We start from the raw sequence: 12154 nt of genomic DNA, 5'->3' as shown, positions 1-12154 counted from the left end.
TTTAAGAAGCTCGATTTACAGGTACCTGAGTCTGCCAGAACCTGGTGTGAGCTTCCCAGCCCATATTGGAGAAATCTGTTGCTGAGATCATTTGGTAAGGTAATGGTTGAAAGCAGTTGGTGTCTCAAAAGAATGTGGAGATGCAGTCAGAGTTTTCTTTTATTATTATTTATTTATTTCTGGTGATATGGCGACTGTGTTCAAAAGTTGTAGGAACTAGATCCAGTGGTTACAAATCCCACTGAAGGCAGATGTGTAAGTGGGTCAGTGGAACCACATATCACTGCTGCCATGTATTCAACACCACATATGTTTTGGTGGGTTGAGTCAGAAGGGCATAGAGAAGCTTGGTTATTACAAGATGTAGGGCACAGGTGCATTTGCAGGACATGAATGCTCTCTTGAACAAAGAGTATCCACACTCCAATGACTTGGAGGAGGAGTCAAGTCGAAATGAGATAGGACTTTTTAAAGTTGATAAGAAAACCCAGGTTCTAGAGAAACTCGGTCACTCAAGAGGACCTATAAAACTTGTCTTGTGTGGACACAGTAAGCAACCAATTGTCCAGTTAAGGGAAGACCTGAATCCCCTGACATGGGCTGCTGCTACTACTGCAAGGCTCAGCCTAGAGATAGGGGGTTGAATCAGCCCAGAAGCGAAGATAGCACCAAAAAGGAATTTGACTAGGAATGTGTGTAGGAATCCTTGCGGTCCAGTGAGCACATGCAGTGGACACATGAGGCTAATATCCGACCCCCGGTAAAAGAGACTACTCACTCTCTCAACCTGTGGAGGTCTTGATATTCTTGACTGTTAATATCACCACACCACTTCGACTGTAAATACTGTATTACATGCCTTGATATTTGACAAGCTGTCACTCATGTTTCTAAACTGAAAGTTTAAGCTATTGATTTTATGCCCTTATTTTCTAGACAAGTTATCAGCTCTTTCTGCTCCAAATTGCTATTTTTAAGTTATTCATAATTCTGTTCACAGTTACCTGTAAAGCCCGTTTGCTGCTTATTGTTTTATGTGTAAACCGATGTGATGTTCCCAACAAACGTCTGTCTCTAAAAATGTTCAAATAAATAAATACCTTTATCCTTATGGGGGAAAATCACCTCTTGCAGATGATTATACCGAAATGGATACACATTTTCCAAATAGCGCCTCTATGGCTCTTGAAAGAGGACCAGAGAGATGATAACATAAGAACATGCCATACTGGGTCACACCAAGGGTCCATCAAGCCCAGCATCCTGTTTCCAACAGTGGCCAGTCCAGGCCATAAGAAACTATTCAGTCTTTCTTTGGAATGGAAGAAAGAAGCAGAAAGGAGACACGAGCCTAACTAAACCTCTGGCTAGGGGGGGGGAATGGGATGCCCTAACCTGCAGATATATAATCTTGCTGCAATGCTTTGGTGGGTCCAAGACACTCTCTTAGAAACCTCAAGATATATTCCTTATTATCTTAAGCGATGGTATCTGATCCCAACTCTCAATTTTGTTATACAGTGCCCCCCCAAAATATTACTTCAACACTTAACGCACCTCTTGATCCTCTCCTGCAGAAAGGCATGGGCATAGCTACAACCACCCTACAAACACATTGGCCAGAATCCCATGTTCCCCCCTCCAGGTGTGGGAGAGACGGTGTTTAATAGCTGGAAATCAGAAGGCTTGAGTAGTTTACACCAATTGTTCTCATCAGAAACCCAGCAACTGTACAGTTTCCAAGAACTGCAAGCAGTATTTACCGTATCTTCCGGCGTATAAGACTGGGCGTAGACGACCCCCCTTTTTTATAAATATTTTTAAGAAAAAAAATATTTACACTCAAACAGGAGCAACCCTATCTATGAAAAGGCAACACTACAAATACCGTATATCAGGCCCTAAAAACCAATACACCTCTTATTAGGAAAACAGAACTAGCAAGCAGCTATAGATCCCCACACAGAAATAATTGTAAAACTGTACTAATAAGCAGAATAAATGTTTCAAAACAGCTATGAACAGAACATCCAACAATTAAAAACTCATAAAAACTATTAAACATTCTCCAAACACCAATAAAATATTTTAAAAAAGCAGACACATCACATAATATTAAATAATTAAAATGGCAGTCAATCAAGAAAAATAAACTTTAAAAGCCACCTTTACTTACCCCCTCCAGAAGCTCTCCTACTCCTCTTCCATGCAGGCCGTAGCACACACCAGAAGCAGCAGTAATGGCTAAGCTCTATACTCATGGTCCTCTTCCTTAGGGCCCATGTCTCTCACACACACACACACCCCCCCCCCCCCAATCATGCCCCCATGACCAGTTTCTGTCTCTCACATACCAATCATTTCCCAAACAGTCTTTGACACACACACCAGACACCTTCCTGAACAGTTTCTCTCATGCCGTACACACACACAGGCGTCCCACTCCCGTGTTCTGCTTACCATACATAATCACTTTCTCTGTCACACACACACACACCAGTCTCTCATTTCCATGCTTACTCTCCATGTGCACAGGCTTCTCATTCCCTGAATCACATTCTTTCTCTCACATTCACACACACCAGTCTCTTTCTCTCACACACACCGTCACCTTATCAACCAGTCTCTCTCTCATGCATGCACACACACACAGCCCTCCCGCTCCCATGCTCTCTCACATAATCAGGCTTCTTACTCCCATACCCAGATTTCTCACTTCCATGCTTTTTCTCTCTCTCACACTCACATACACAGTCATCTCTCTGAGCAGTCACTTTCATTGTCTCTCACATATACACACACATGAGCTCGCTGACCAGTTTCTCTCAATCACACACATGCTCCCAAATGCATTCTCTCACTTACACACAGGCTGGCTGCTTCTCTCTCTCTCTCTCTCACTTCCACTCCCGCCCCCCCCCCAGCACAAATAGTAGCTGCAGCAGCTTCCTCCTCCAGCCCCCGCAGGCCAAGAAAGAAGAAACCCATCGGCCGCGGGAGGCTCATGGTGCTGTCTCCTTTCCCTATTATCAGCTGCTTCGACTGCTCGGGGGCCGATGCTGCTGTCGCCGCTGCTATTTTTTCACGCGGCACGGCTCTTTCTTCCCGCACATCACTTCCTGTTCCGGTTCAAAGGGGGGGGGGGGGGGAGCGGAAAGAAGAAAAGGCCAGCCGCGGATGCCACAACTTTTTTTTTTTTTTTCACCGCTGGGCTTGAACGTGCTGATAGCCCAGCGGCACCGCGGGAAGGAGAAAGCCGTGCCGCATGAAAAATAGCAGCGGCGACAGCAGCATCGGCCCCCGAGCAATCGAAGCAGCTGATAATAGGGAAAGGAGACAGCACCATGAGCCTCCCGCGGCCGATGGGATTCTTCTTTCTTGGCCTGCGGGGACTGCAGCTACTATTTGTGCTTGGGGGGCGGGGGAGAGGAAGTGAGTGAGAGAGAAAAGCAGCCAGCCAGCCTGTGTGTAAGTGAGAGAATGCATTTGATTGAGAGCATGTATGTGATTGAGAGAAACTGGTCAGAGAACAGGTGTGCCCTATATGACGATACCCGGCGTATAAGACGACCCCCGACTTTTGAGAAGATTTTCTTGGGTTAAAAAGTCGTCTTATACGCCGGAAAATACGGTAATCTACCATCACACCACTTTTACACCTACTTGTAGAATTGGCACTCTCTCGAAACATCAGGACTCCCGTTTCAGGAACCTCGTACATTCTTAACACTCCGTAAGATCATTCTGGTGGTCCCCACTGAATGATTTGAGACTATAGCCTTTATTCATAAAACTCTCAACAATACCATCCCTGACGTTTTAAAAACTGTACCAGAGGTGGGAGGCGTGGCCTGAGTTTCACCTATCGTTTCAAAATTTTAAACAATGTTTTTTAAATTATCCCAAAGACCTCAGAAAATGTCCTCCTCAGGGAAACCCAATTGAAATTTTTATGGCAATGCTATTGGACTCCAAGTAAGGCCTTTAGGGCTTCCCAATCTCTAATTAATTGCTGTCAAAAATGTGACCACTCCCCAAGAGACTACTTTCATATGGCCTGGACATGTCCACACATCCAACTTTTTTGGCACCAAAAATACGGCAAGGCACAGGGCATCATGGGGAAAGCATTACAAGAAGACCCAAGCATGTGGCTTTTTGGAGGGAGCACTCTGGATGATTTAGATCAATCGGGGGCAAACTGGCATTTAGTTCTGAAAGAGGGCCTTATAGGAAAGAAAGTAATTTTAGGGCAATAGCTATCACAATCCCCGCCTTCAGTAGAACACTGGTTTCAAAAACAGATTCGCTTGTTCATCTCTCCGCAAAGCAGAAGTCTAGAAAAAAATACCAGATGGTAATGGCAACCTGGAGACCTTTCATAACATACTTGTCCCCCACCATTAAGGACAATTTAAAGGACATTGTTATTTAGCTTCTTTACTAACAGTAGGGAGGGAGGCTTTAAGGGTGAGTTAGAATAAAAAGGGAAAATTTTTTATAGTACTGGTGTTATGTTTAAGAGTTTCCCACTGTTTTCAAGTTTATTACTACCACATCATTGTATTGTGTTGGACATATGCTGTTAATTATGCATGACCACAATTGTAGCGAGGATGGTTGTGGTTATAATGTTAAAGTTTTTTCTTGCTCTAGATGGCTGGATTTTCTTCAGGTTTGATATGTCATTGTATTTGTTGTGAAATCTCCAATAAATATGATCTATAAAAAAGATCAGTGCAGAAGTACTTTGCTGGAATTTTTTTTTTTTTTAAGGTAGCACTGAAAAGTGCTGTTGGAGGTGCTGCTGAGGCAGTGAGAAGAGAAAAATTTATAAGAACTAAGATAAGATGAGAATTAGTAACCATCCATGCTGTAACTGAGAAAGAGAGGAGGTTTCTGAGGTAACATTCAAGTGGGAACTCCTGTGCATACTCAGTAGATCTCAAAGCTCTATTACCTTTGAGAGACTAGTCCATTAGGTGCTGCCAGATGACATCACCCACAGATCATGTCTAATGCAGCCTGCTTCTCGACAAAAATAAGTTTTAATAAATGAAATGGACAAATGGATAGTGTCCTACTTCTTGCTCCAAATCGGAATTGCTTTCCTGTACTGGTGAATGCCGGTTCTGTGCCAATAACCGCCAATGTAAATTTTTGGTTCTGGTGACCATATGCCGATGCATCAGCGATTCTGGTCGGTGATATTTCGGTGCTACAAAATCTGTGTGCCATTATTTCAGTGCCATTGAGTCAATGCATTGATGCTTTAGCACCTGCTAGTTCATGCTTCATTGCTATGGCACCAGGGCTGCTTCCTGGCTCCGATTACTAATTTGGAGTCAAATTAGTAATCTCCCTTTACCATGGATATGTCACAGCTCCTGATGTGGCATTTTGGCACAAGTGCAGATGATTCTCGGCTTAGTTGCCCTGGAAATGTTTTTGTACTAGTCTTTGATGTGATCTCTCTCGATGAGCTTAGAAGCTCATATTTGAGTAACGACTATCTATAAATTATGCTTTCGGGGATATCGATTTTGCAGAGGCTACGGTTTGATGAGCTGCGATCCAGCTTTAAGCATTTTAGATAAAGAATGCGATTCTAGTATGGACATTTTAGAGCCAATTTAAAAAACAATTCACACACCTAAAATTGAGTTTTACATTTGTAAATGCACTTTTGAAAAAACTGCTACAATAATGCCATTGAATTGTTCATAGGATGTGCATTTTACACGAGTTAATGACTTTTTTTTAATTTCTCCTTTTAAAATTACATCTGTGTGTCCCCACAGGGCTGGCATTATTTAAAATGGGCTCTTCCTCTTGTTTTCCCATCAACATTTCAAATTTTAGCTTTAATGCTGAAGTGGACAAAAATAGAGTGGGGAGATGGTAACACAGGAAGGCCCGCACATGCTCAGAAAGCAGTGAGACATTACTAGTTACCTGATAATTTACTTTTCTTTAGTAGACACAGATGGATCCAGAACAAGTAGGTTACGCACCTCTACCAGCAGATGGAGATGGAGCAAAGCTGAAAACACACTATATAAACCCCTGCAGTGGCATCAGCCCACCAGTATTCTGCAAAAGCCAACTGTGGACATAATAACAAAACTCGATTAACAGACAACCATTCCAGCAATCAGCCAACAGGAAACACTGGGCTCAGACAAAGAACATATGAACACTAATCTAGGCATGGGATTAAGAGTTACAAGTAACCCCTGGAAACATACAAACATGCAGGAGGAACACACAACTTGCTGGCAGTCAAGGGCAGAAAGGTGGGTCCACCTGTCTATACTAAAGAAAAGGAAATTATCAGGTAAGCAGAAATTTCTCATTTCTTAGCATTTAGACAGGTGGATCCAGAAGTGGGATATACCAAAGCTACTCCCGAACAGGGCAGGAGGCTAGCCACAGTCCAGTCAAAACTGCACGTGCAAAGGCTGTGTCCTCCCAGGCCTGCACATCTAGACGATAACACCTGGAAAAGGTGTATAAAATGAACCATGTCACAGCTCGGCAAATGTCAACAGCAGACAATCTAATTTCCGCACATGACACTGCGCAGTCCTAGTGGAATGAGACCTAAACTGCGGCAATCACCGCAGTAGAATATCCACGCTTCAGCAAGCGAGCCCTCTCAAGGGCCATTTCACAAGACAAAACAGAGTTGATTCTTTGTGAAGAACAGGCCCCTGCCGCAGCAGATCCTTGTGCGCCAGAACCTGGAGTGAGGGGCCTACCAGTGGCCTTCGCAGACCTGCATACCATGGTCTCCTGGGCCAATCTGGTGCCACGAGAAGCACCATCCTCTTGTGACCCTCGATCTTCTGGACCACTCTGTCCAACATGGTGCCAGGGAGGAGGGGCATACAGCTGCTCACCCTCCAGTGACTCCTTCACAAGGGCATCAATTCTCAAGGACGGAGGCACCTTTGCAGTGGAAGAAGAGAAAGTCGTCACTAGTAGGTCCAGAGACAGAAAGCTCCAGAGATCCACTATCAGCTGAAATGAATTGTTAATTTCCATGCTTCTGGATTCAAACTGTCTGCTGTGAGAGTCTGCTCTTACATTGCCTTTTTCTGCAATGTGTAAGCTTGAGATCTCCTTAAGATGCACACTTCACCCATTCCATAAGCTGGGCTATTTCCTGTGATACTTGCTGGCTCTTTGTTGCCCCCTGCCAATTGAAGTAAATCCACTGTCGTTGCATTATCAGACAGTGTTCGGACTGCTCAATCCTTCAATCAATTGCCGAACCACAAGGGCTTCCAGCTGATTGACTCTCTAGAGAGACCTATCTGGACTCCAGCGCCTTTTTGCTGTCAACTCCTGACAGTGAGCTCCCCAACCCTGAAGACTCGCATCTGTCATGAGTACCAGCCAGTCCGGTGAGCTTAGGAAAACCCCTTTTCTCAGATGATCCGCTTTTAATCAACCACCACTGTAGATGAGTGCAGACCTCCATTGGCAGGTGAAGTCAAATCGAATAGTCTTGAGGGCACCAAGACAGCAGGGAAGTGCTGAAGAGGACGCATATGCAGCCTCGCTACGGCAACCATGGAAGTGATGCACCTGAACCATCAACTTCTGAATACGACCCTTTGGCAGCAAAACCCTGCCCTGCTTCATGTCAAACCAAACAGAGATACTCCAGCAACTGAGAAGGCCAAAGACTGCTCTTGGCCAGGTTCATCACCTAATCGAGCTCCTGCAAAAAGGAGATACCTTACACAATACCAGGAGGCTCTCTTCCAGAGTCTTGGTCCAAATCAACCAGTCGTCCAAGTATAGGTGTACCAATATCACATACTTTCTCAACTGTTCCACCACCTTGGAAAATGTTCTGGGTGTGGTGGCCAGACCAAAAGGCAGTGCTCGAAACTGATGACATACCCAAACTACAAAATCGCAGAAAATGTTTGTGCTCTAGCCAGATGGCAATATGCAGGTACATCTCATACAGATCCAAGGACATCAGAAACTTCCCAGACTGCACGGCCATTATCACTGAGCAAAAGGTTTCCATGCGAAAATAAGTCACTTGCAAATGATGGCTGACCCCTTTGAGATTCAGGATGGGACGAAAAGAGCTCTCCCTTCTTGGGCACAATGAAATAAAGAATATTGATCCCTATTTTCTTGAGACGTGGTATCTGGAATCACAACCCTCAGACTGAGGAGCCTTGACATTGTACACTCCACTGCCTGTCTTTTGCAGAGAGTTGCAGCGAGACACCATGAACACGTCTCTATTGGGAGGCTCAGGGGGTTCCACTACCCAAGCCTGTGCACCATCAGGGCTGTCTAGAATGAAAGGACCGAGACCTACCCAAAAGGTAGAGTCCTCTGAAAGCCACTTGGATCCCTAGTACTTCTGTCATGCTAAAGGAGCATGGCATCTGCTTCTTATTCTCCAGTAACTGGAACTCACCCCACTTACTTGCCATTTTCCCTAACTCGCTCTCAAACAAGGATGAGCCTTTAAAGGGCAACTTTGTAAGGTTAACTTGGAGGTCACATCGGTCAACCAATTTCTGAGCCATAACTGACGTCTGGCTCCTATTACCAAAGCCACTCCTCTGGCTGAGATGCAGACTAAATTGCAGCCAGCTTTTGTCAAAAAAAAAAAAAAAAAGGCGGCTGCTGGTCCATCACTGCCCAGGAATTCACACCAGATTTATCAACCTCCTGAGAGAGAAGGAAACAGGAGCGAGCCATCAGGGAACTATAAGAAGCTATCCGCAAAGTCATTGACACTGCTTTAAATGCTTAAGTTGTCCTCAATCCTCCTATCATGCACATCCTTCAAGGCCGCTCTTCCCTCTTCATGGATAGTCGTCCACTTGGTGAGGGCACACACAAGCGCATTCACTTTCGGAAAACATAACTGCTCTCTAGGCAGCTGGATCCAGTGGGTACAGTCCTTCCAAGACTCATGCCCATTTGAAATTAGCTTCTGGGGTGGCCCTCTCAAGATCAATTAATTCTTGAGTAGTCTTCATAAAAGGCAAAACACAAGAGGCTTTACACAAAAGAAATCAAAATGGGATCTTTCTTTGGCTCAGACAGATTCAGCCCCAGGACTCCCAGCATCTTTAATATCTGGGAAATCTGAGCCAGTAACTCATCTCTATGAAAGAACCACAACATAGTCCTATACAGTTCCAATCCCGGAGGAATTTCCCTATCCTCCAGGGAGTAAGGATCAGCTTCATCATCCGTGCCACCCAGGCCCCTATCAGGAAGACTGGCCCCCGATCTAGGTGTACTTCCATGCTTAACCGCAACACCAGGCATGCGGGAGGAGGTCACCACCTGCGTCTTTGACTTGGCAAGCTTAGTTGGAGCCAAAGACTATGCATGAAGAAAGGACTGCAATCCCTGAAATAATTTCACCCAAGAAAAGGCAGAAGGATCCATGCCAAAACCATGAGGCATTTGTTATGTGCTCACTGACTACCTTCCCCCGTTGACGAACCAGTTAGGGAGTTCCAAAGTCAGGCACCCCATTTGACATATCTTTACCCAGGCCCGCATCAGGCTGGGAAGAACAGAGCTTAGTAAAATCAGACGAAGGCCTCCAAGCAGTGCTAGCACAAGTTAGAGGGAACACCAGGCTGAGATGCCCAAATATGAAAATAGCACAGAGGGAAAGGCAGAAAGGTTTCTGAGCTACAGGTGCCATCAGTCTGACAGTACGCTTAACAGGCGATTGAAAAGATGTGCATCCAGCTGTAGTCGTGCTGCAAAAAATATGCATCCATATTTAAGGGTACAGCCCTGTGCCACAATGAGCACCCAAGAACTGAATGCCCTCAATGCCGCGCAGATTGTATGTATAGATAAACACACACCTCAATTAGACGCCTCTACCAATTGGATGTCCAAGTAGGCATCCAAATAAACATCCAAAAACTGGGCAAACTTGCATAAACCAACAGTCCTGAAAAAGGCAGCCAGGAAAACGCGCGAAAAGGCCACCATGGCCTACCACGCAGTGCATAGTGATAGGCCTAGCCCAAAAAGGCTGTTCAACTCGCCAGGCTGCCCACATCTAAATTCCCTCAGAAATAGGGAACAAACATCAGAACGGAGCATCAAGTGCAGAGACCAGAGGAAAAAGGAATCCCTACAGACAACCCCCCCTCCTGGTTTTTTTTTTGTTTTTTTTTTTTGCTTTAACTGAGCTCAGCCCCAGCTGAGTACACAATCGGTCTCCAGCTGCGGGGAAAGAGTGCATATACAGTCACCACCATGCTCAGCTTCCTACACCCACTTGCATTTCAGCTGTCTTTTACAGCTAAGTCCATGCCAGCTGAAAACTAGCTATTGGACCAAGGCACTCATCTGAGGGAAAAATCCAATACCTATCACTTCAGGAATTTGCAGCTGAGGGAGGGACTAAATGGTATCACCAGCAAATTAATTCTCCATCTTTTCTCCTTCTGCAAACTTTAAGCAACCCCCAAGTAGGGAGATATACATCCACCATCTGCTCAGTCTCCATTTGCTGATAGAGGTGCATAACCCAATTGTTTTGGATCCACCTGTCTTAACGCTAAGAAGAATTTTCTGGTCTTTAAGCGAGGAAAAATCACCAGGCTTGGAACAATTAGATGACTTTATCCATTTGTGTGGCTATTTGCCGTGCTTGTGTACAGGAAAAGGTCAATACCATTCTGTTTCTCAAATGAACAAGATACACACACATCACTGAAAATAGGACTAGTTATGCAACACCTAAACAGAGGTTCATGACAGTAGAATATATTTAAGAGAATAATTTAGGGAAAAAATCCTTAACTCATCACAGGAAAGTTTCTCTAGCCAGGGCATCTAAAACTTAGAATCCGTGCAGAAAATTCAGAAATTCAAAGGAAAAAAAAGCAGAAAAAGAAAAACATTAAAAACAAGCAAAACAGGAATAACAAAAATTACCAGAGGGGAAACATTTTTCCTTAACTCCTAAAAAATGTTTGACTGTCACTTATCTAAATTTAGATCCCTAGTTTAAAGGAAAAAAAACCTAAATTAACATTACCTTCTTATGCCTTGCCCCACGATAATGTAACTGAAGAACTGATTCACTGAGACAGGGAACTTGGCAAATCTATAAAAACAAAACCAAATTATAATCAAAGCTACTAGAAAAACATTATTGAATAAAGTACTGTGAATGCCGCATTAGTCTGTAAGCAATACTTTATTGAACAAGTTTAATACATTTGTTACTAGCTTTGGAGAGCTGTGCTCCCTTCATCTCTAATTGGAGAAGGCAGAGGGAATATTGGCTGGAAGAAAAGCTTCAAGGAAGAGAGGATGAGAAAGGGGGAGAAAAACTTGTTGAGCCGGCGCTGCAAGGGAGAAGGGGATAGGTTCCATTTTAGGAGCTACCACCCAGGAAAAGATCTAGGCATCATAGTGGATAATACTTTAAAATTGTCAGCTCAGTGTGCTGCAGCAGTCAAAAAAGCAAACAAACAATGTTAGGAATTATTAGGAAGGGAATGGTTAATAAAATGGAAAATGTCATAATGCCTCTATATCGCTCCATGGTGAGACCACACCTTGAATACTGTGTACAATTCTGGTCGCCGCATCTCAAAAAAGATATAGTTACGATGGAGAATGTACAGAGAAGGGCAACCAAAATGATAAAGGGGATGGAACAGCTCCCCTATGAGGAAAGGCTGAAGAGGTTAGGGCTGTTCAGCTTGGAGAAGAGACGGCTGAGGGAGGATATGATAGAGATCTTTAAGATCATGAGAGGTCTTGAACGAGTAGATGTGATTTATTTACACTTTCGAATAATAGAAGGACTAGGGGGGCATTCCATGAAGTTAGCAAGTAGCACATTTAAGACTAATTGGAGAAAATTCTTTTTCAGTCAATGCACAATAAAGCTCTGGAATTTGTTGCCAGAGGATGTGGTTAGTGCAGTTAGTGTAGCTGGGTTCAAAAAAGTTTTGGTTAAGTTCTTGGAGAAGTCCATTAACGGCTATTAATCAAGTTTACTTAGGGAATAGCCACTGCTATTAATTGCATCAGTAGCATGGGATCTTCTTAGTGTTTGGATAATTGCCAGGTTCTTGTGGCCTGGTTTGGCCTCTATTGGAAACAGGATGCTGGGCTT

The 12154-nt window shown here is 44.0% G+C and overlaps 1 protein-coding gene across 2 annotated transcripts in view; it reads right to left on the bottom strand.

Annotated features, from left to right (window-relative positions):
• Positions 1–12154, bottom strand: part of LOC115084727 — a 793897-nt gene that overhangs the window by 680834 nt on the left and 100909 nt on the right. For both annotated transcript variants that reach the window (XM_029589965.1, XM_029589966.1), the window contains one exon: positions 11063–11131. In XM_029589965.1, coding sequence (XP_029445825.1) covers positions 11063–11131 — 69 coding nt within the window. The remainder of the gene's footprint in view (positions 1–11062; positions 11132–12154) is intronic.

Source organism: Rhinatrema bivittatum, chromosome 2, assembly GCF_901001135.1.
Source record: "Rhinatrema bivittatum chromosome 2, aRhiBiv1.1, whole genome shotgun sequence".
Classification (NCBI taxonomy): Eukaryota; Metazoa; Chordata; class Amphibia; order Gymnophiona; family Rhinatrematidae; genus Rhinatrema; species Rhinatrema bivittatum.
The sequence above is the reverse complement of the archived record's forward strand: the minus strand, read 5'-3'. Positions and strand labels throughout refer to the sequence as shown.